At 36.4% G+C, this 24,758-nt stretch overlaps 2 protein-coding genes across 2 annotated transcripts in view; one reads left to right on the top strand and one right to left on the bottom strand.

Moving 5' to 3' along the window:
* The window catches only part of LOC106177541 (uncharacterized), a 29,180-nt gene extending 22,045 nt beyond the window's left edge, over window positions 1–7,135 (bottom strand). The window contains exons 1-9 of the mRNA XM_087009036.1: window positions 7,066–7,135; window positions 4,829–4,927; window positions 4,218–4,298; window positions 3,986–4,055; window positions 2,848–3,047; window positions 2,441–2,635; window positions 2,013–2,093; window positions 1,034–1,103; window positions 501–682 (exon numbers count right to left, since the gene is read on the bottom strand). Coding sequence (XP_086865162.1) covers window positions 501–682; window positions 1,034–1,103; window positions 2,013–2,093; window positions 2,441–2,635; window positions 2,848–3,047; window positions 3,986–4,055; window positions 4,218–4,298; window positions 4,829–4,927; window positions 7,066–7,120 — 1,033 coding nt within the window. The 5' untranslated portion in view covers window positions 7,121–7,135. The remainder of the gene's footprint in view (window positions 1–500; window positions 683–1,033; window positions 1,104–2,012; window positions 2,094–2,440; window positions 2,636–2,847; window positions 3,048–3,985; window positions 4,056–4,217; window positions 4,299–4,828; window positions 4,928–7,065) is intronic.
* Window positions 7,136–17,084: 9,949 nt separating this feature from the next.
* LOC147762833 (uncharacterized) lies at window positions 17,085–19,054 on the top strand. The gene is made up of 2 exons (XM_087010009.1): window positions 17,085–17,683; window positions 18,022–19,054. The coding sequence occupies exons 1-2, from the start codon at window positions 17,207–17,209 to the stop codon at window positions 18,052–18,054; spliced, it is 510 nt and encodes a 169-aa protein (XP_086866135.1). The 5' UTR covers window positions 17,085–17,206; the 3' UTR covers window positions 18,055–19,054.
* The last annotated feature ends 5,704 nt before the right edge of the window (window positions 19,055–24,758 follow it).

Here is a 24,758-nt window from a genome sequence, read left to right as displayed (position 1 = left end):
TAAAATATTTTGATTGTTGATTTAAGTATGATATTGTTTCATTACTTTAATACTGTAGCTATATTATTATTATTATTATTATTATTATTATTATTATTATTATTATTATTATTATTATTTTTATCATTATTCTAAGTTATTATTATTGTTCATCCATATGAAATTATTATTGTAGGAATTAAAGTACATAAAAAAACTTTAGTTAGAATTTGTACTATGACTACTTGCTAGACATGCAAAATTCAAACATTACCAGTGCTTTAAGAATGGACCAAAAATGTTGCAAAAATGAAAGAAATACCATTAGTATCTTATATAGAATTAAGTTCTGAACCAGTATACATGTACTTATCAACTCAGTTTTCATGGAATCTTAATTTAAACCTATCATACTGCTGAATGTATTTAATGTATTTAAATCAAGTACAAATGCATTGAACCTGTTTGAATATAATCACTTCATTACAGTGCTATGGTTATTTCACTGTAAAATCCCATACCTGGATAGCCATTGTATCTCGATGATATCTCCTCTGCTGTCAGAGTGTAGGTGTAGTAGAAAAGTCCTTCTAATGTCCCAATAAACGTTTTGGGGAAAGAGATGGTATGGGAGTCGCCAGTGTCCTCAAGCACTGTCACCGTTTTCTCATTCTCCAGTACTCCATCCACATATATCTTCCAACTGTAAAGCAAGACAATTAAATTTGACTGAAACAGGGGTCTCTATTTGACATCCTAAAATTCAGAAGACATTGGAAATTATTTCAACTTTCTACTGTTTCGTATCTCCATGCCTACAAATCTACTATTTCCAATTGCCTCTGAAATGCATGACCATGGGAGTTTGTAGTGGAAATTTGCACAGACTGGTGGTGCTTACAACATAAAATTTATTTCAAAATTTTACAGGTGTGAAAACCTGCATGCTGAAACACCAGCAGGCATTTAAAATTACAGTTATACAAAAAAATAACAAATTTATTATGTCACAATTTGCATTATATGAAAAATTATATTAAAAATATGTCCTTACGTTTCTGTCTCTATGTCCTGGGTAAATACAAGATAATGCCACTGGTCATCTGTTACTGTACTTGTTCCCGCTTTAAACAAAGAAAACTACATGTTAATTCATGGAAATATTTCTAAATCAATAGTAACTGCTACAATTACAAAACAGCACTTGTCTAACGGAATTTTCAATATGATGTACTTTTCATTAGTCAATCTTGAACATTAGCTACTGCAATATTAAGATACTACTGGTATTTTAACTAAACTAATTAACCTTTTTATGTAAAATAAAAATATATGATTTTCTTACAAAGCCAGTCAAATACAAGTATATGGAAAGCAGTGTGTTACAGCATACCATAACTGTAAGGCTAGAAAAAAATGACAAGTTGCATTGGGAAACAAGTGCAACAAACTCTTAATTTTGAGGAAATCAGTTTTGTATTATTTTCTGTTTTATTAATATTATTTTTTGCATTTGTTTTTCAAATGTATGGGACACTGCTTTGATAATGGGACACATTTTTTATTTGACAAAAGAAAAACTTGAATGCTGTTGTTGTCATGATCAAAAAACCACCCTAACTAAAATTATGAATCTTGCTGCTTGTCAACATTCTGAACAATTTTTGCCCAATTCACTTAAAGGGATAACAACTGTTCATTTTGGCCAAAAAATTAATTTTCCTGTGGTAAACAATTTTCCCATTCTTTTCAATGGTTAATGAATCCATTTCTACATTCAAATTTAGTCCTGTTTATTTTTCTAGAAAGTTTGCTTTTCTGTAATAATCTCTGAAGAGATTATTATAGACTATAGCCATCTATGGAGGTCACATGGTTGGATGACAAGCACAGATTTTAGAATAATTGCTTTAAGTGCCATTTTTGGTGGTGAAATAGAATATATTACATTTCCTTGAGTTGTCTACAATGTTTTTATTGTGAAATATAGGTTTCATACAAAGAGTTGTTATCCCTTTAAACATGTATCTTACCTATATTACCAACACTATGAGCATCAAATTTAATCTTTCCAGAGTTAATGTAGAACTGTTTTCCTCTGTAAACCCAAGAGCCTGAAACACAATAAGTGACATTTGATACTTAACAAACTAAAAATATTGAAGACACCAAATTACTTAATACAGCATGCACTAATTACACCAGTATATGTACATGTACTCCATAGGATATCTACACATCATTTATATTTCAGAGTAAGGTTTGTTAATATATATATATATATATATATATCCTCAAGGCCATGCAGCTAAGTCAATAACACCAATACACAGATTGATAGATATTTAACCAGCTAAGGCTTTTTTGCCAAATGATTGACAGGAGCAGTAAATTATGGTGTTACTTATTATTATAAATGTGTCGGTCAAAATCAAAATCAAAAGGGAAGATTGGTACTTACCAGAACTATCTGACCTCATCATCAAAATTCCATCATTGGATGTCTTCACCCAAACTGACAGTGAAAAATCAACTTTGCCAAAGTTGTTAAATAATTTCCACCATGTTCCTACGGTCTTCCACTGTGCAGTGGAAACCGAGTAATACACACCATTGTTGAATTCTGTCTGTGAATTCCAAATAAGTTCTCGCTGGTCTGTAAAAATATATCTATCTATCTAAATAATCTGAAACTATACATATAATGTTTGTCAAATTTATGCTCTGCCTTTACCAAAATTTTCATTTTAAAGGAACACAAACCTTTACAAAGGAAAATTTTACTTTCCCGGAGATTTCAACTCATTTTCTACTTTAATTACATTTAGGTATATCACAACAACAAAAGAAAAAAAAAAAGCCACTTACTAAAACTGTTCCTGTACAGATAATGAATCCCGTTGTTTGACAGTCTATAATCATAGACTACAACAGATCGCAGATGCCCTGTTAATTTTCCAATGAAGTTATCAGCACAATTTCCTAAACGCAATACATGGTTGTTGGAGTCGGTGGCAAGGGCTAGTGATGATGATGTATCGTGCTTGCCATCTAACGATATTCTATATCTATAAAGATTAATAAAAAAATGAATAAAGACTGCATCACTGAATGATACTGTTGATAATAGCTACAAGGCAGCAACAGCAGCTGGCAATTCAGACACCAAGAGGGTTTTTTTTTTTTTAAATTTTTTTAAGCAGATTAGGAACAACTGTTCAAAGCCTTTTTACATACTTAATTAGTACAGAATGAATCTTTCCTAAATCATACTTTTTAAGTTTATATAATTACCCTCAAAACATCAGTTGCACTGTTTTCAAAGTATTATATATTCCAATAACATTACGTAAATAACCTATAATTTATTTTAGCATACAATTCCAATCAACATAAAACAACAATAATGAATTCTATTTATGTCCCTGCCCCCAGTGGCAGAGGTCACTGGACACTTATAACTATACGGCACCATTAGCATGCTTCTGTTGTAATTATAACAAGTTCACACGGCTATAGCTAATGTACATGTATCGATAACCTGGCAATAAAATGAAAAAAGCTTCATTCACCCGGTCTTTCACAGGCATCTGCCATTTCAGGTCAAAATATATGTTCTTGTCCGACGGGGAATCAATATCAATTGTGGTAGTTGAGACGAGAGAGCAATCTGCCAATACAACCGTGTATACCTACTTCCATGAACAATCATCCTCACTGTCGCATTCACAGCTAGCACAATCATATCATCTCAAACGGATTTTTTTCACAAAGAGGTTTTAGATTGATGAAATGATCATCTCTAAAACACGAGATAGAGCAATGAGAGTGTACCAAACCGGACACAGATGCGTTTCATGGAGTATTTCGTGCAAACATGTTTTGCTCAATATAGGCTACCTCTAAAACTTTAAGTGAAATTTATCACATAGTTCAATAAGACTAAGGGCTATCTACTAGAAATTTGAATGTTTGTTAGAGATCTTGTTACTGTGTGCCAACTCACGAGTTGCTGGATGCAGTGAACTGCCAGGCGGCCATGTGCCATTTCCCGTCGTTCACAACCTTGGATCCCTCTGAAACGACACAAAATGGCTCATTTGTATCAAAGTGCGGGACTGCAAACTTACATGTGTGTGTGTTTGGAAGAAGGGGGGGGGGGGGGGGGGGGGGGTTATATTTCATAAAATATGTATTGCTAAAAATGACTTTATCATTTTTATTTTGATTCAACTTACGAATGTACCCAATGCCGTGTGAGTCAACCTGAAGATTTCCGTCTCGAATATAAAAACACTTTCCTCTTGTTTGCCAGCTTGCTGTAATATAAATGCAAATTTTAAAACATTAACTAGGTCCTTCAACAGCTGAAATATGTTTAACCTCTTTTCGTAGAGAACAAAACTTTCAGATCATGATTAGAGTTTGAATTGAAAACTACGCATAAAATTGAAAAGTCTAGCTACATGTATGACAATGGCTCCGTCTGCAGCACGTATACATTTCTATCAACAGATTACTTCATTAGCTTGTGTGTTAGCAGACATCGAAATAAATTAGTAAACAAAGCAAACGAATGGATTAAAATATTTAAACGAGTTCGACGAGTACAGTACAAGTAGGCCTACACCGAACACTTTTTTTCAAAATCTATGGAAAAGTAGATTTATTTATTTATTTAAAGAAGTGTCAAACAGTAATATTGATTTCTAACGCCTTTCTTTTCTCAGGCTCTTTTTTTTACATCTTTCCCCACGTTTTGCTTCTTTTTTTTTCTTTTTACATCTTTCCCTACGTTTCTCCCTCTCTCTTTCTCTCTCTCTCTCTCTCTCTCTCTCTCTCTACTTACAACCGCTTGCTGTTTTGGCGACGATGCTTCCGCTACTTGCGTAAGTCTTGAACCAGGCTACAACAGTGTGATCTGCGCCCCCAAATGTCGCCAAGCTCGCTGAAAAAAGAAACGAATTGAGTACTTTAAGGTACTATAAGGGATATTGTTCTTTTCTTAACCTCATGCCTACCTCCCCTTCCTACTTATCAAATACATGTATATCGATACACGGAATGGGGTGGGTCAATTAAATTGAAATTCAAACAGTTTCTGCAAAAGTAGATTCGTCATAAAACCACCAGTGGATGCCCGCTTTTGTTCTAAATAAAACTGGTCAGTAATTAGGGAAGCTTTGGTTTTATATATCTCAGTATCAGTCCCACATTCAGGCAAGTAGAAGGAGGAAGCAAATGTAAAGTAAGTGATACATGATATCCCCTTAACCACCTAATTTTTGCGCCTATGCCTGACGTGGGTTGCAACCCATTCCAACCCAACCTTTCTCCTACACCTATGTATACTGGTGTATGTGACTTGCTGCAGGGCACAATCAATAACACTTTCAGTGAGGAATTAAAAAGCTTGGAAGGATAAAACGCTTCTATGGTCCAAGTGACACATTTGTAACGATACTATTTATATCGTGCGCCATCAGCGTAACCGTCTAACCAATGCTGTTGCAAAGTGGGAAAATTGTCCACAACACAGTGATCAATTGATTTTCTATCATTTTCAATTGGCAAAATATTTCTTGTTCGAGGTATTAAGTCATAAAATTGATCTCCCGCCGAACATATATGCATTGACCATCCCTTGGTCGATAGTTGACAGTATGGTGCAATACTACATGTATTAGAAAGTTTACTTATGCAAATACTCTACCAAACTGTTTGTAGACCCACTATTTAATAATTGTTGCAGCGATAAAAATTTTATAAATTTAAGACATGCCAAACAATATAATTATACTAGCAATATCTGTACAAGAAATCTCTGATAAAAGAAATTACCCCTCATCTGATCTGCATGAAGTGATTTTAAGGGGAAGCAAGGAGATCCTGTTGGAACTCCTTGGGGGAAGTTACACGAGAAACTTGCTTTAATAACGGTTTGTAAGGTTAACGTTATTAGTTTAGTGTTATAATACGGAAACCTAGTGTTATCTTCTTGTATGCATATAATGCAAGGGCGGGTCCAGAGCTATTTTCAGACAATCTTCCAAATTATGTTTGTTGATCCATCCTCTATTTTTGACCGTCTTGAGACAAAAAAAAAAAAAATAATAAAAAAATAGATACCCGTCAATGTAAACTTGAAAATAAGATCGTCTTCCGGAAGACCCAGAAGACGGCCTCAATGTAAAGTACTTGTATCAGTAGACATTTTGTCATTACACGCTGGCACATTATAAGTTATATCAAAGACGTCCATTGGTTATAATAAATTACAATATCAGTTACATCAACGGGCTTGTTGTCGCTAAATACCACCTTTTTGAGAGGAAGTAGGCCTAAGGCAAAACGGGCCAGTCTTTTAATGAACATCTCTTTATTTTTTCGTCTAAGAACACATAGACTCATCTCATTAATTGACACCAAGACAGGTAAAGAGGACCATTATTTGCATACAAATTATAATATTATTTTCATGTAAAAGGATCGGTTTACATGTAATGTAGATTCAATAAATCTTGCAGTGTCTCGCACCACCCTCGTGGTCTTTGATTACGACGATAAAACAAATTAAGGTATAGGAATAATCTCGAAGTCTATTAATTTTCTAAAAGTACTCCTTGTTGTAATGAGTCAATATTTGATATCTGAATAGTCATAAGTAAGAGAGTAAATAAGTAAAGGACCAATGCAGCCCAACGTTCTAGAAACTGTAAAACAGTCTTTGGAAGATTCTACAAGTAGAGCAATTACTGCGTTTTCTTTTGAACATGTAAGGGAAAAATGAAGAGGGTATACAGGCTACAGAAGAACACAGCGATAACAAGATGCGTTATAACTCGCGTGTAATGCTTTTACAGTCTACCATGACAAGGAAGACATTACTCCGGTTTATTATTTGCATGTTCATGTACAATCACAAGGTCAATTTTACGTAAAATTTGGGAGGGGAGGGGAACATCATGAGGGGGTATTGTCCTGGAGGGAGAAGTGTTTCGGCGGGAGGCCGGGATAGGGAGGAGGGGGTATTCAACAAGGACCTCCCTGGGGAAGTTAAGATGGGACAATCAAAAACTGACTCACCGCTTGAAAATTCGGTTTGATTCGAACCGTCGAAGTAAGCCTCTCCGTTCAGCATCGTAACTGAAAAGCACATATATTGTGAAATTGAAATTGAATATCGGCGCTTCTCACCATGAGAAAGAATGGTTTTAAAAAATACATAATGATCTTCATGACTCTTGATTAAGGTTGTCCCATGAAGGAGAAATAATCCAATAATTTGCAAACTAGCACGTTTTCAGTATTCTTATAACTCTAGACTTTTAGTCTCAATGACGATGTTGCGTTTACGTCTTAGATGCTTCAGCCGATCAACTGAATATATACACTGTAGATGATTTTATTTTAAATACGTTAACTGTGAAGATAAAGTAACAAAACTGAAAATAATTCTAGCATTTTCTCATCATTCCAACGTGAATGGCCTTTTGACATAATGTAAGTAAATGCCTTATTATAAATAATCCATCATATCCATCATTTTATTGCTGTAACTCATTCCCAGTTGGCTCTACAAAGCCAAAAGTTTCTAACTGGGCCAACTAGCCCCGGTCTCCCCTACATGTGCATGGATATAGATGATGATTCTCATCAACTCAAGCATGCCTTTCCATTGTTGAAGACTTATTAAAAAAACTTACACACTGCTGCGTCCGTCTTGGACAGATGTAGAAGAATCACCAAGGCGGTGATTACCCCTAAGAGTACAGCTCTTCTCAGTGACATTACAAAATACGTAGATTCCACGCGTTTTGCTCCAAGTTAAATCTTTCCTTGCTAAGTCAAGATGTCTAGGGTTAGTTTGTAAGACAATTTACCGAATTCCCCCACTTTTTAAAATGTTTTCAATGCCTATCAAATTCACGTTACTTCCAGCTTAACCCAGTGCGTATAAATAACGCATTGGAACAGCAGGTAACTCTGTAGATCAACGTAGACAATCGATCATATGTATTGGGTTATGTAATCATTGAACGTGGTGAAATCGATCCAAGAAGTGAAGATATTTCACATGCAGAGCATTGATGAAAAAACATCAAGGACAATATGTGGCCTAAAATATAAAACAGACTAGCTTGTTGCCTTGAGGGCAATGCGTCCTTCATCTTTGAGCTCCTAGAAACATGGTCTCAAAGAAAAAATATTTATCGCAATAAATATGATTTTACTGTCGATGCAAGACCAACAAAACTTTATGGTTTTTATAGGAAGAGTGTGACTGCTTCCAGGCCCTTCTTATAAAGCCCTGTTTACTATTCTTTTTTTCTTTTTTTTTATAATTCTCTTCATATCTTATTTAAATCATGTATCTATTATTTTAATATTAGGATTACTAAATGCATTCCTAAAGCCGAAATTACATTGAGCAGCGCAGAAGGGGGCTACGTTGGGCAGTGTATCAAGTTCAATATTTGAGAATTGAGATAATCGATTTAGAAAGGGGGTTACCCCCCCCCCTTTTGATTTCTGATAAAAAAATCATACTGATATGCTCCACTTGAAATTGGAATTGTGACTAGCTATTTATAGTTATTAACCGTTCCCAATGGCACCGTATATTTTGGGGTCATTCAGCGGGCCCCGAACCCCACCACAAGGGGGCCGAGGGCCCGCTTCGTATCCGAGGCCTGTCATTCCTAAAAATCGGACCCTAAAAATCCTGGATCCGCCTCTGAACGCCAGATCTCATCTCATGTAATGCATGTGAAGACAGCATGTACGAAAATTTCTTAAGCGAAAAAGAAAAAAGGAAAGACATTAAGTCCAACCTATAGTGCAATGATAGTGATTTCTTTATTAGTTATTTGAATTATTTTTCTTTTCATTTATATATTTTTTCATTTTTATTCACTTTGTATAACCGAATATTTTGTGTATTCTTAGTTAAGTGCCAATGTGGACTGAATAGCATGTATACATGTACCATTGTTTTAAAAATAAATTTATTTCCAATTTTTCAATTTTTTTTTACATTTAGTTATTTAGTTTAGTTATTTCTTCTTGAATATGTAAGAGAAAGCTGTTCATTTCAGCCCAAAATGGATTTTCTTGGAGTAAATGACCACCTCCCCCCACCTGTTTACCCTGTTTATTATTATATATTATAGATTATTACAGAGTAAAGTCATCTGTGGCAGTCACGTGGTCGGATTGCAAGAAATGGATTCCAGAATAATTGTCATAACTGCCATTTTGGTGGTAAAATATGAAAACCATATTGTATTTCTATGTTTTTTTTTACATTGTATTTATTGTGAAACGTGAATCTCATACAAAAAGTTGATAATGATTGAAAGATACCTTAAAATCTGTTATCAGGAATTTCCACTCACACTCTCCAGAGAAATAGGTCTAGTAGCCAAACTAATGATGTTGCCAAGGTCAAACTTTACCGCTCATTGCGACTTTGACGAACGTAAGCTCACTCTTCATACATCCAAAGTTGTCCCTAAGAAAACCAGGGCAGATTAATAGGTGCAATATTGTGAGATAAAATAAAACCATGCTAAATAAATGAAAATTATAAGAAAATAAAAATTGTCTTCATCTAAAGATAAGAACGGATATCGGAAAATAAGAAAACATTATTTAATAAATATGAACCAATTTTTTTTTTCACATTAACATGGATAAGTTCCCTTTTTTTCAGAGGGCGAGCGGTAATGTTACAGAAAACAATTGCGGATGGTTTTTTCATTTTGCTCAAAGATACGCTTGTAAAGCATAATCTTGAAGGAAAACCGGGTTGCATCTATAACTGTGATGAAACATATTTTCAGTCTCAGGCAAGCACAAAAATTGTAGCTGCGAAAGGAAAGACCTTTCCTTACGAGAGGTCGATCACTTCCTCCGGCCATATTACAGTTTTGGAATGTGCCAATGCAATGGGGGATCTGCTGCCGCCCATGATCATTTTTGAAGGCTGCTTACCTGCCGACGACACTTTGTTCCAAGGTCCTCTGAACTCCGTGTACGGTTCCTCTCCCTCTGGATACGTTGATTCTGATAAATATCTAGATTGGTTTCAAAAGATTTTCTTGAAACATACAGAAAGAAATGGCCCGATTATTTTAATTCAGGACAATTTAGCGGCGCATGCATCAAAAGAACTAATCGACTGTGCCAGAGACAATGGTGTAATTCTGCTTAATATACCCAGCCATACGAGCCACTACTTGCAGCCTATGGACCAGGTGTTTAAAGATGTGAAGTTAGAATTCCGAAAGATTGCCAAATCGGCAAGCCTACTTAGAAAGAATTTGGTGATTAGTAAGGGTACATTCCCAGCAATACTTAAATCGGCACGTGCCAAAGCATTTACTCCTTTAAAATTGCAAAATGCCTTCAAAACCACAGGTATATATCCACTGGACAAAAGTGCAATTGACGAATCAAAATTTATAGAAAACAAAGATATGACGATTAAGACGGAGACAGTATGCACTCTGCTTATGGAATGCGAGACAGACGACAATGACAAGAGGGACATGGCAACGCAGACAGTTTACGACGACTTGGGACGCCCGACAGACAAGACAGACAATACAGTGCCGCCGGAATCTCCCCTTACTTACCCTCCGGGTTGCTGCGGGTTGTACGGACGGCCTGGCTCGGTAACTATGGAAATAACATTGTCATCCATACGCTGTTTGGTTTCTATTAACAATAGTTCCATACCCTGCCCGTCGGGCAATTATCGTGACAAACTTTCTGCTAACAAAAGAGCCTAACCCTAGCTCGCTGAGATAAAGATCGAAGGTGAGAGTGCACGGTCGCTATTAAGTGTTCGTCCAAGCGTTAATTGACCTTTAATGTGCGGTGGCTTCACTCTACTTTGATCACTCTACTCTGATACGGAGATTTTAAGTATAAGAACTTGCCAACAGTAATCTTAAAAAGTCGCTTTACCAAAAAGATTCGGTGATGACAGCAATTTTCGTGTACATTGTAGCTATGAATTGATTGAATTTACATAGAGTTTAATAAATGAATTTATGAATTTATTAAAGATCAAATAAAACACTACTCGTACATGTAATATTTATTAGGCTTCAAACTGTCTTTGCTATATACATATTATTAACAAGATTGAGTTTTATTTTTATAGTATGTCCTTATATTTCTATTACCTTTGTTCATAGACGAAATGCATTTTTTCCAAAAAGACCTGTCAGTTGTTTCAGTGATAAACATTTTGTTAGCCATATCTTTAATATAGTTCAGTCTATATTTGCATATAGGATCTCTCCCATCTACACCCGTAACATTTCTGTTCTTTTGTATTCGTTCATCAATCGTAAACAACCTTCCCATCAACTGAACGCAAAAGTTGCCTGGGGAACTGGCCCGTTGTCGAATTTCGAATATTTCTTTATTTGACAAGGCGACGGGTGGCCGGCCGAAAGACTGATTCCTTGATTCTGTAGGACACAAAGGAGGAACTGTGTACGTGACCGGTAGCGGTAAAGTTGTACATGTAGACCTCAACGGTAAGGGTGTCGCACAGAGGCTTGGGAAAGGAGGAGGAGGCGGTGGTGCCACACATGGACTTGGAGGCGGCGGTGGTGTCACACATGGTTTGATATGTAATTCAAAACGATAGGAATAGTTCATCTTTACGATCTAAAGCCCAAACTTAACCAAAAGCCTTCTTCATACTTAAAAGCATCAAAAGAAATTAATTTAAAAAGCTGGATTACAATCTCTCGGGCTAACTTCACTGGTACCACACAGACGGAATTACCATACTCGTGCAATACATGTGGCCAAGTGTGCAATATATCAGAGCACCCAATGGTTAAAATGGGGGCCATTTCCCCTACCATTGCGAAGTTGTTGATCTTTCCCGCCGAAAGCGCCCCTGGTCGGAAACGTAGAGGGACTGATTACACAAAAGCTCAAGTGTTAACCGCAGATGAGGCCCATGACACAAGAAAAAGGAAAGAAGAAGAAGAAAGCAAGAGACGAGAAGAGAAAGAAAAAAAGCGAGAGGAGATGCAGGCAAGGAGAGAACAAAAGGCGAAAGATTTGGAAGAAAAGAAGAAAAGAAGAGCTGTAAAAAAATGAGAAAAGCCGAAGATGACGCTAAGCGTAGGATGGAGAAAGAGGAGAAGAAAAGAAGAGCGGGCGAAGAGAGGAAGAGGAAGAAGGCCGAGGTCCAAGAGCGAAAGGCACAGAGGGCCTTGGAGGTGAAGCGCAGAAAAGAAAAGAAGGAAGGAGGGAGAAGAAAGAAATCAGAGGGAAATGTAGCAGAGGGAAATTTCGTCGTTGTAGAACCTCTGGAAGGAAACGAGGCGCCACGAACACCCTTTAGACCGGCACCGATATGCAGGATTTGCAACGGGATAGAGCCACCAACATGCAGCACCACGGATTTGGGGGAGGAAGTGTATGAGTTTTTACGTTGCGTTGTTTGTAACGCACAAGAACATCTTACTTGCGCCAAAACCCCGACATTTTTGGACGTTTTCCTCTGTAAGAACTGCTGGCAGTGTTCAGAGTAGGCCTTTTTTATTATTTTTTTTTATAATTAATTAAAAAAAGATTTATATTGTTTATTTTTATCAGTACTGCAAAACAAACATATAAGTGATATGTTCTTGTGCGTTACACACAACGCAACGTAAAAATGGTGAACAGAGTTGCAGTGCATGTTTGATTTGAGATATAGTATAGTAATGTACATAACTTTTGTGCCCCTTCATTTGTTTTCTTGAAGGGCAAGACAGTGTAATATTAGAATGATTGCAGTGATTTCATTTTATGGAGTTAAAGGTTAGATTCATTTCATAAAAGTCACAGCACTCTTCAGAAAGATGAATATATTCATCTCTTTGTAAAGTTACAGCATTGTTACGCGAGTTCTCCGCAAATTTTTTGTTTATTGCATTTGTCACACTTTCGATAAATTCTTTGTTAATGATATGTGAGCTGTTAGTGTTAATTGCCACTTTTGTCACCATGAATTAAAGCTTTTATTTTGAATGATTACTGGCGTTGTTTACTTAAGGCAGACCAAACGAATGATAGATGAGTTTTAAAATGAGAAATATCAATATTTTTCTTTTAATTCATAATTATGGATACAGTATTTTCAATTTGGCATTTTAAATTATCTGACTACTAAACATCGCTTTGATACTCCGACGTAGCGGCAACTTCTCGTTTTGTTCCATAATCCGATTCAAGGCAGTAGTGAATGAGTGGGCTATTCCATTATTCAGCAATATTTGTGTTTAAAAATAAAAGACCAACTTAATATGAATAATAACAGCTGTTATTTTCATTGATATTCGCAATATAAAGCGCATTCGTCGTTTTATTGTCTTTTATAGACCCCTTGCACTACATATTGCCTTGCATCTTATCTAACACACACTGACGCGACGTTATCTGCGCATTTCCGGTTTTGTTCCATAATCCGGGGTTTGAGAACAACACGAAGTTAACCATTATTTTAGCGTTTTTCTCCAATAATAACCCCAATCATATGGATTAAGCTTTACACGATAGTAAATAAAGCTCTATCGTAGCTACATGCAAAGTATTAGAGGCATGGCCAGAAAAGTGCAGCATTCACGCGATACGCGAGGGCGCAACAGTAGGGCTTCACGTGACTCAACTAGCCAATCACAGCACAAGAATGGCATCGCACACAGACTCTGTGATAAGTGCTCAGCCCATTGTCAAGTAGTGTTAGTTCATGGTAACAAACGTCTGATATGTGTAGAGAAGTTCATTATTATAATATATATTGTTCTCATTGTTACATGATCAAATCTAACTATGTATCCAAGTAGTACCAAGTCAGGTACTGATGATGTGCAGGGGTTATATATTCCAGAATAAGCCATTACCACTGATTTATAACTTTTATTTTTGTTTAATATGTTATTCGTGAACGAGTTCATGAAAGATTATTTTAACTTGTTAAATCGTGATCTTATTCTTTTTATATTCAAATAAATAAATAATGTGGGTAAAATTGGTCTTCCACTTCTTATTTGCATTTTTCCTTTACTACAAGATTATTTTGGAACAGTTGCAGCATTGAAAATTTAAATAAATAGCAATCTGAAAGAAAAATTTTGCATAATTATTAAATGATGATAGGAATTTTGGATTAAGAGATTAGTTAAATACTGAGTAGTGATATGGTCAGTCAATTTATGTAGAATCTGATAATATGATTGAAAATACTGATTGAATTCTTGGCCTTGCACTGGGCAGTTTTACGTTTGTGCCAAGTGCTCTTTTTGGACGCCATTGTACAGTGGTAAAAAATCTTCAATAGGAGATGTCCGGGATAGCCTATTTTGAACATCTGCGCAGCAGATGACGTCAAACGAGACCTGGATTGGAGCGAGATTTCACGAGAGGTGGGGTTAAAATCTGCCATTGAAACTTCTCTCGCGGTCAGGCACAAGTCTATGTTTTAGGATTGCATTGAGTAAAATTTGGCGTTGTCATGTAATTTGAGATAGAGCAACGCAATGGCGAATTGCTAATGTTGTGTCGTAGGGTGCATTGCAGATAAAGTAAAGCGAGAAAACCAGGAAAATGACTATGGATGACGGACACGACTGGCGAGAGAAGTGAAGTGAAGAAAGAGAAGTTGGGCTTGATTAGATTAAAAGGACTAAATGCCGAAATATTTAAAGTACAGATCAGGTCGCAGTATTTTGTAGAAAGAAAGGGACCAACTGCAGACAACTCGCACCCTGCACGTCACTGGCTCCATGGCATCACCGTACAGACCGTATCATCAACGGTCGAGGGGCATATTAATAAGTAAGTTTTGTGTGTAGTTTACAGGACACCATGGTTTATTAATGTAATACAGCCCTAGTACTTGTGATTAATAGTCTTTTACGGTAACTATATCAGACAAATTTGCTTGTACCATTCCTATCTCCATATAACGTGTACCTGATTATGAAATAATGGTGAACCTTCCACACCTATTAAGTATACACAATGTTCAGTTGTAACATTCCATGCCGGGTGGTCAGTTATGATAATTGCAATTTGCAAGTAAGGTGGAAATTAGAGTTGGTATTTTACAACAACGTTTATCACACAATGATAGGCCTATATATTTCAGAAAACTAAGTGAGTTATTTTTTATTTATTTTAGAGCATGACAGACACAGCACATGTTATTGAACCAGTCAAGAACTGCGAGAGTCATGTGGTCAGGATAATCAGATGTTGAAGATTGCTCAGTGTATATTAATCTCTTATGTCCTTAGTTATTATGTTGTTTACTTAATTATATCAGGAGTCAACAGATGGCATTTTTTTTCTGGCTGTCACTTACAGTATCAGGCATTTTCTTTATTACTTTAAAATGAAATATTTGGTTTTATGAATATATATATATATATATATGTATATAGGCCTATGTATTGTACTGCACTAGTGATTTAATGAAGAAAATTATTTTACTTGCTAGTATCATTCTTATGTTACTGTAGTGACTTTTTTTAATAACTATATGACACCTGTTTTTCATATCATTTACTCAGATCACAAATACAAGTTCGCCTGAGATGTGTTTATTTGTTGCATTTGTGTATAACTGTCAATAAAATGCAATGATTTTGTGAAAATTTCAACTTATATGTTGTCCATTTTAATTTTTTCTTTTGTCATCTTTCCTGTCATTTAAGTCGGATCTGATCACAATTAAACTTACATTTTGTGAATGCTATCCATTAGTTTCTATTAGCATCATTTTCATAAGTAAATAAATGAAGAAAATTTACTTTATGATCAAACTCGAGCCTTTTGAATTAGTTACTATAAATTTAGTGAAATTAAATCAAAGATGCAGGCAAGTCTAATGTTCTGATAAGGCATCCATCCAATGTGTAAGTTCAGCTATTTTTCAAGTAAAGAAATCGCTGCTCTACTTCCTTGTGGACTCCATATTCTAACCCCACCTCAAGGCAGATCTCGTAAAATCACGGGGAAACTTGGTCTTCTCGTTGAGAACCCGGACAGCCTCTATTGCCATGAAAGTTTTTCATCAGACTCTGTATGGTGCTGCTATCTGCTGGTGCTATCGGCAACGAATTAATTTGCCTTTGTTTCTGAGTGAATTTACCGTCTAAAATCACTATTACTGAAAATATTTGCGTTTTGCTGAGGGTAGGCTAGGCAATATACGGCAAACTTCTTAGTACGTGTGTACAACAGAATTTAAAAAAAACCCTAGCGATATTTGGTCAGGAGTTGCTTGAAGCATAGAACAGCGTTTCTGTCTATCGGCATCAGGCCGTTAGTTTGTCAATTCTCACGAATTACCCACGAATCGCGAACCCATTCATTTTCCTATGGCAATCTAGCAACTCATTAAAAATGCACGCATGCGCAGTGGGCTAGGCGTGACGTCATGCAGTGCATTTCTGGGGATGGTTAGTTTACATTAATTTTTATACACAGACTGTGCAAAGCTGAAAAACGTCAAATATCGTTCCATAATCCGGGGTCGAGGTCTATAGTTTAATAAATCATTATAATATCAAAAAATTAGGTTTGTCCATTTTTTCTGCAATCATTTCATTTTTGGGTAAAAAATTCCAAGGTCAGCTTGGGAAAAACGCGTGTGCTATTTTTAGACAGCTGATACAAATTTTTCCACGGAAATGAAATGTTCATTTTACATTGTGCGTTTACATCAAGTTCTAAATTTTATTTTTTGAAAGTTTCAAGCGGAATAATGGGCTATTCACAGAGTTTCATGGATTTTCATAACAGATATGGATTTTGCAAAATATGGCGCGAAACACACGTCGCGGACTATTTTGTGCAAGCGCGTAGGATTTTTTGTAATAATCACCGCTTACGCATTGATATGCCAGATCTCCGGACAGACTGCTGAGTAGTTCCGAGCAGTGCGTTGAGCAGGAGAAGACTCACGCCGGAAGTGCGCGTAGTTCGGGCTGTCACGTGACCTTACACGTCGTCTTGGCGCGATTTTCAGTACGTGTTCGTGTAACTAAAGGTCGTTATCATTTCGTGGGAAGAGTGACGTCGTTGCCGATCCAGTGACGTCACCATAGCGTTTCAAACAACCAACTACAAAGACAGAAAAAATCTGCCAAAATGCAGTGGTGCGCCTTATTTGTCTGTTTTGCGATTGCATTAACTGCATCGGATGCATACATTTACAAAAGAACTCCGTGGAGCGCATGGGGCCCTTGTGAGAGGAAATGCTCTCAACAGTGGTCACATAGATGGAGATCTGCCATTTGCATGCGGTGCAACAACGCCGGTTTCGGATGCGTTAAGTCCCCACCATTTTCAGGCTTCAGAGGGAGTTGCTATCGCCATGTTTCGAAAACCGTGGAAACATGTCCTTACGATCCGGAGGACTGCACAGGTAGTGGCCCTTACACAGGACTTTGGGGGGATTTTAAGAAGAGGGGCATTTGCCAATTGCCAAATTCCTCTCCCGCACCCTGTGGAGAGAAGGGAAAGCAGTATTGCGTGGCGACAAAGTGCAAGAGAACCAGCAGATCCGATCCTGGTCCCGTCAAATGCTCTTGGGACGGTAGGTACAAGCAATGTGACTGCGAAGGACCGTGCGGAAAGGAAACCCCAACCTTCTATGACAAATATGGATAAATCTAAGGTAAATATCGTCAAGTGCATCAGTCGTTCGTATTGGATTTAAACTGTCACTTCCCCTTGAAGTTCTTAACAAGATTAAAAACGAAATTCGAAAAGGATTTGAAATGGAATTTAAAAAAAGGTCGATTTAATCTGATTTGTATTGAACCAAAATCTTTTCATCTAGACGCGTGCAGAAGAAAGTAATAAACCAAACATGTTTTTTAATAAGTAAAACATTTTAACGTTGACTCGGAATAGATCCTGCAAGATCTTCGTTATAGAGTTAAGAACTTTAGATGTTCAAAAATTGAACGTGAAACATGAATTTTGTCTTACATTGTAAAAATCGTTTTTCAGGTGAAAATTCTAACGGGAGTCCATAGGGAGTGAAGAAGCATTTTCAAACAGCAAAAACTTGAATGGACAAGTTCCTATCGGCTTGAAGCACAACACGAAAAAGACAATTTGCATTGCGAGCATGGTTCGCCTTTTATGATTAATAACGTTACCTGAACTTATTTAGAAAGCAAATAGGCCTATACTGTTAGAGCAGCATGGAGGATGGGCATACTATTATTCTGAGCTACTTACAGAACAGTGACTTTGCTCCACTGATTTTTTTTCAGTCACCAGAAGGAACACGTCAATATGTATAACAGTAGGACACATACTGTCGAAGCGGAGTGATATAACGTCGTTTTCTCGCGCCAGGACGTTATGTCGGGCTCAAATATTGTAAAAATTTCAACTTGGTCGAAGAATGGTTAAATACTTTAAATACTGTATATGCATGCCTAGAAAGTCTAATACGATAATATGATTGTGAGATATGTAGACTTCATATTCATGTAGCCTTCTACTGAAATTTTGTCGTTTAGCGTGAGCTTGCGTTCGTCAAAGTCTCACTGAGCGCTAAAATTTGACCTTGGCAACTTGGTAACTTTGGCCACTATTCCTCAACTAGAGAGTGTGTGAAATTAGAGATAAGAGATAACGTATCTTTTAATCAATGTTGTATGTATAAAAAAATTATCAAAATCCATCTTTGGAAAGAAATGTTGCAGCATTCTTTTGTACCAGAAATCGTGCAAAATCCAGGTTTTGACGTCATCCATGACCCAAAAAGAGCCCAACACGACATTTGTTAACATTTGCAGATGTTTTTTTTTTTTTATTTTGGCGATTATCACCGGTTATTTAGGATATTATTGCAGTTTTCAAATGATAGTCAAATAATGTGTGCCATTTTCATATCTTATTTGTAAATTCAATACTGTTGCACCTTCTTTTTCTATGCAATACTACATGTACCTTACATGTTTCAGTGTAACTTATGAAATTATGTTGGTAATTGTACATTTCTGAATCCAAAAATTAAGTTTAAAATGAAGCCCATCAAGTTGTTTTTCTTTATTTTGCACAGACAAATTCGTTTTTTCTTAAATAAATATTTTAAAGGGTTAACAACTGTTTATATGAGATTCACATTTCAGAATAAATACAGTGTAAAGAACCCATGGGAATACAATATATATATTCTATTTTACCACCAAATAGTAGTTTTCACAAGTGTTTTGGAATCTGTGCTTGCCATCCAATCACATGATGGCTTTACTCTGTAATAATCTTTTAAAATATTAAAACAAATTAAAAATTTACAGTACAGGGGCCGGTTTCACAAAGCAGTAGTTAGTTAGAACAACTAACTACTGAACTACCTCGCTAACGAGCAAACTTAGCGATTTTCGAGGGGTGTTTCACGAAGCAGTAGTTAACTTATCGCTAAGTTCAGTCGTAAAGTTCGGTCGCTAGTTCTCTCGTTACTCACCGTAGTCTCGAAACCGTCTGCCGGAAGTGGAACTCTGTCACGAAAGCACTAACTCTCCAATTTTTGATGGCTGGAAATGCACAAGAACGTCTGCTTTGGGGTCGTCGTAAAGGATCTCCACCACCTTTTTGCCGCTCTTTTTGTCACAGCTAGGCGCAACCTCTCGTAAATTGCATCATCGTGTGTATATTCTAATAGATTCTGCCTTTCATGAAAACGTCGTAGTCTACGTTGCCGTCTGGCGGTAACGGTTAGCAAGAAAGGTAGCCAAACGACAGACAACGGTAACTAAGCAACCTTTTTATTTCACTCATTACGCATGCGTACGATGAAACTCTAGAGTTAGCGACTGGTCTGACCAGTCGTTAAATATCCAAGGTAACAACGAGACAATAACGAGCGAGAGAACTAGCGATTGCTTCGTGAAACGGAACTGATAATTAGCGATAGGCTAACTATCGATCGCTAACTAACTACTGCTTTGTGAAACCGGTGTAACGTGACACAGAGTCCGTCGAAACATAGAAACCGGGAGTCCTCATTAAAATATAGGGTCCCTCTAGTGTGACAGAGAGTCCGTGTAATATAGGGTCCCCCGGACTCTCTATTACACGGACTTTCTGTCACGTTACAACTATAGCAAAACTCAGAGTCCGTGCTTGTCCTCTAATTTAAATATTTATACATGTATTAAGTGTTCATAAGAATAGAAATCAATATTCGTATTGTATTACTACTGAACACGAAAAGGCGTTGACAATAAGAGTTACCGTGTTTCGGGTTTTCGGCACAGCTTCCTTCGTGGTACAGTGGCAGAGATGCAGGGATGGAAAAGAGGCTATCCAGCAGCTGATATGGATATGGTGAGTAAACAGGTTCGTATCACACAGGAGCCCCATTTCAGAGTGTTTATATAAACATATTCTTAAACTATAATGGTCCTTTTTATCGTTATACCAATGTTATTTTTTATTTTATCATAATATTTAGTGAATACTTTTCGATGGGTAATCTCATTTTACGCTGGGTGTATTTTACTGCATTCACTAGATAAACCAACGTAAAAGCTAAACCCATCTAAAGGTATACACCCGTGTATTAATGGGTACGCCTCAGGGAATTATAACTCTTCACACACGAGACCTATATATTTATGGAGGGTTCATCTTACTCGCAGTCAACTCACGATGGATCCTAAAGCGGTGCGGTTGTATTTATTAGAGGGAAAGTACCAAGCTGGCGCAACGTTGAACGCTGAAAGATGTTTGAGACGCACCGCTAAAAAACATTACAAGGTAAACAAAATACTAGCTGCGTATATTTAACACTGTTTCAGACTGTCAATTTGCAGGTTGTCATATACTTACATAATGCAAGAAGCATTGTAAAAAAGTGTTCATTGGGTGTATACAAAGACGCTGTAACTGCATGATAACACAAGCATTTTTTAATTTCGTATCAACCTTTTCGTCTCTACCTCATGGAGCGCGCATAGCGTATTTCTTAATTTCCCTTTTTTTCTAGCTACAAGATGGAATACTATTGTAGAGAACTGAAAAGAAAATCAATAATGTTGAGGATGGAGGAACCACGGTCACTAACGGAAAATGGAGGAAAGTTGTGGAAAATTCTGAGGAGAAGCACACAATAATAAATCAATTACATGACGAAAGTAAGGACGCAGCTTATGTTCAGACTTATTATATTTAAAATTTATTTGGTTGGCATTATATGCTTTTAGTATTTTGCATTATCTTTAATGTCTCTTTTAATGTTTTAATGTAGGTGGTCACATGGGAGTCACAAAGACTCTCCTCAAAGTGCAGCAACGTTTCTTTTGGCATCGCATGTCAGATGATGTAAAAAAATACATAGCTAGGTGCCATAGATGTCAAATGCAAAATCCAAAAGCTAAGAACACCACCCCTCCTCTCCACCCAGTACCAGTGTCTAGTTGTAAGCCATGGAGCCAGGTAGTTACCCCTTTTTAATAATTACACATTAAAATATAGAAAAAAAGCTTAATAAAGATTACGAAATGGTTATCCATCAATTATTATACATGACAGGCCAAAATTTAACACACCCGCAATGCCTTTTTCCTTTAACACAGATATTACTTTATATTCATGTTATTATAAAATATCTATTACAGATTGGAATTGACCTTGTGGCAATGGAGGAATCGTACAACGGAAACAAGTACTTCTGTTCAGTGTTGTGCTATTTGACAAAACATGCTTCGGCAAAACCTTTTAAGAGCAAATGTGCCACTGAAGTAGCTTCATACCTCCTTGAACTCATGATGATGTGAGTGTTTTATTCTATAGTGCTAAAACTTCTTCATTTTGCCTGTGAATCATCTATGCATCTCGTCATTATTAAATAACATATTGAGATAATATATTAAACTCATGTTATCTTATATTTTATTTATTAATGCTATCGATTACCTGATTTAGATTTGGATTCCCGAGTGTGATCATCTCTGACCAGGGTCGGGAATTCAACAACCACCTTATAGTACCTCACGTTCTATACTGATTTCTATTGGCATTGATGATGCTATTTTACTTTATTGCTCTTCAAACACAGAGATTCAATCAGACCATTCAAAATAGTATGGCAAAGTCAAACGACGACCCAAAAAGGTGGGACGATACCCTAGCGGGCTGTGTATTTGCCTACAACACAGCAATACAAGATTCCACCAAGATGAGTCCCTATTTCTTGATGTTTGGAGTGTATGTATTTTAATCGCATCAAATTGAAATATACTCTTATAAATCAATAAAAGAAAAAAAATTAGAGATTCACTTTTATTAAAAGTTGCAGTTGTAAACAATTATTTTTATTTCTATGTACATTAACTGATAGATGAAGACTGTTTTTTTTTTTTTATTTTTTTATTTTTTTTTTTGTACACAGTGCTGACAATATGACAGATCAAATGCCAACGACATTTTGAATAATAACTGCCAATACACTTAATTTCAGGGAACCAAGTCTTCAAACTGATGAAGAAGTTGGTGAAATTGTGGAAGATGTGCATTCCAGGGTAGAAACCATTAACCACCTTAACAATATTGTCAGACAAGCAGCACAAAGGAACATCCGTACTGCCCAAGAAAAGCAAAAAAAATATTACGACCTGAGACACCAGAGTGAAGTAGGAATTAATTTCTTGTTAATCATATACTTAGGATTAAAAACTTAAGTAATGTCTTATTTTCACAGAAAATCAATATCTTTATCAAATATATTGACATTGTGTAATTTCCTTTAAGGTACGTAGTATCAATGGTGTGTGGCATATATTCTTTTTTACCATCGATAATACATACCATTTTAAATATTTTTCACGAAGGACTTTCAGGTTGGAAGTAAAGTTTTAAAGAAAAACTTCAGAAGGGAAGATAGAAAGGGAGGCAAAGCTGCCCCAAGGTACATGGGACCATACACAATAGTGGCGAAGAAGCCAAACGGCACGTATATTCTGCAAAATTTACAAGGGAAAAAGTTTAAGAGGGCTGTGGGTGCTGGTCAACTAAAGCAGTACAGAGAAAATAGGTGATTTTTCTTTTTAAAAATTATAAAATGTAAAAAGCATCTTTTATCTAATCTATAAAAAACAATGTTAGCTATTGAAACATCAACTTTATATATATTGTCATTGCGTTTTCATTACCAATTTGGACGGCATTTACAGCACGTTGATTTTTCTGTATTTCAGAGCTGAAGGCGAAGCTGAAACCAGTTAAATATAAAAGAATGACACAAATGAGTATTTTGTAAAACAAAGATTGTAAACAATAAACACCCAGGCTTTCTGTATTCTTGTCTTTTTAATTCAATAAATTTTATTTTTTATTGATAATTGGTTACAATTATATTGCACCAATATAACTATTACTTCAATGAAATGTATAAAGCGTACATATTGCAAAAAATAAGGAATATAGCCGTATTAGTACGGATTAAACTCCATTTTCTATTGCCTAAAATGCAACAATGAGGGGGGCCCTCCGATTCAAAGCGGACTGTCCATTTTAAATCTAAAAGTCTGCGGACTGTACGTTTTAATATATGAAGTCCCCCGGACACTCAGTTTTAAAACATAGGGTCCGCCGGACTCTGAAAGGGCCGGACTCTGAAAGGGCCGGACTCTACGGCACGCTACACCGGTTTTCGGTGCAGCACCGATAACCTCCTGGCGACCGAAAAACCTACTTGTGGTATCCGACTGCTTTGCAACTGATTTACAACCGAATGTGTGGTTTTCCCTTTGTCTTTTTAATCCTAGACGTTTGCCACTTACAATACAACGTAATTAAATCGTGACAAGCCATGCGCATCGTGTACTTTTTACACTCTCATCCTTGTAGTGAGGATACCAAGCACTGGAAAGATGTTAAATTGTTTGTGTTGAATCTATTTTTATTTGAGTCTATTGGACACATTTTACGATTTGTTTGTGGATGATTTTGATTGTTGAAATTATGATATTAAATAGCAGTTATACCTTGCTGATTAAATTGCTTTTATTTTCCGTTTTCTCAGCATTCGTGTATTTGTTTCATTGTTTACTCTGATAATATGGGTTTGCAAATTTTAAATAACTTACAGCGATATATAATTGAGGTTTTCGGCATTTTACCTATGATTTTCGTAAAATGATAAAATAAATAAACGTCAAAAAAGCGTACATTGCTTTTATCATCACATTTTTTTTGGTTTCGTAAGTGTGAAATACCTGGTATATGAAAGCCTTGGCAATTGGTTTAAAATGTTGCCAACAAATGCAATTTATGTTTACTTTTTCTAAAGTATTATAATTTATGACCTTGATATTTAGAAGGCTTACATAACATATTATGAAAAAAAGTCTTTGCCCAAATAGACCACCATCCTACGCCTATTTTTTTTTTTTTTTGCAGTCGCTTGCAACCTTCCTGCGACATATTTTCGAACGCCTGCGATCGGCAAAAAACCTGTGAGCGACCAAGATACTAAATAACGTCAATCGACCATGCAGTTACAACTGCAACCTTCTAGCGACCTGCTGCCGACTACTTGCGACTGGTAAAAAACTTGTAAGCGACCAGTCGACTAAATACGCTAAATCGACCATGCAGTTGCAAATGGTATGCTGCTGGTTATAGCAACCTACTGACAACCAAGAAGAGACCGATAGGCAACCTTTAGGATACCAATAATTTTCATCTTTAGTCGCACTGGTTGTCGGTGCACAAAAAATGGCCTTCAT

The sequence above is a fragment of the Lingula anatina genome, chromosome 3 (assembly GCF_051362555.1).
Source record: "Lingula anatina isolate TDL-2025a chromosome 3, LinAna3.0, whole genome shotgun sequence".
NCBI lineage: Eukaryota > Metazoa > Brachiopoda > Lingulata > Lingulida > Lingulidae > Lingula > Lingula anatina.
This window is presented reverse-complemented; position numbering and strand designations above follow the sequence as displayed.

Excerpts from the sequence above, each read along its gene's own strand:
- LOC147762833 (XM_087010009.1), top strand. The coding sequence starts at position 17,207 with ATGCATACATTTACAAAAGAACTCCGTGGAGCGCATGGGGCCCTTGTG. Across the intron at positions 17,684-18,021 it reads CAAATATGGATAAATCTAAG|GTGAAAATTCTAACGGGAGT; the intron begins GTAAATATCGTC and ends ATCGTTTTTCAG.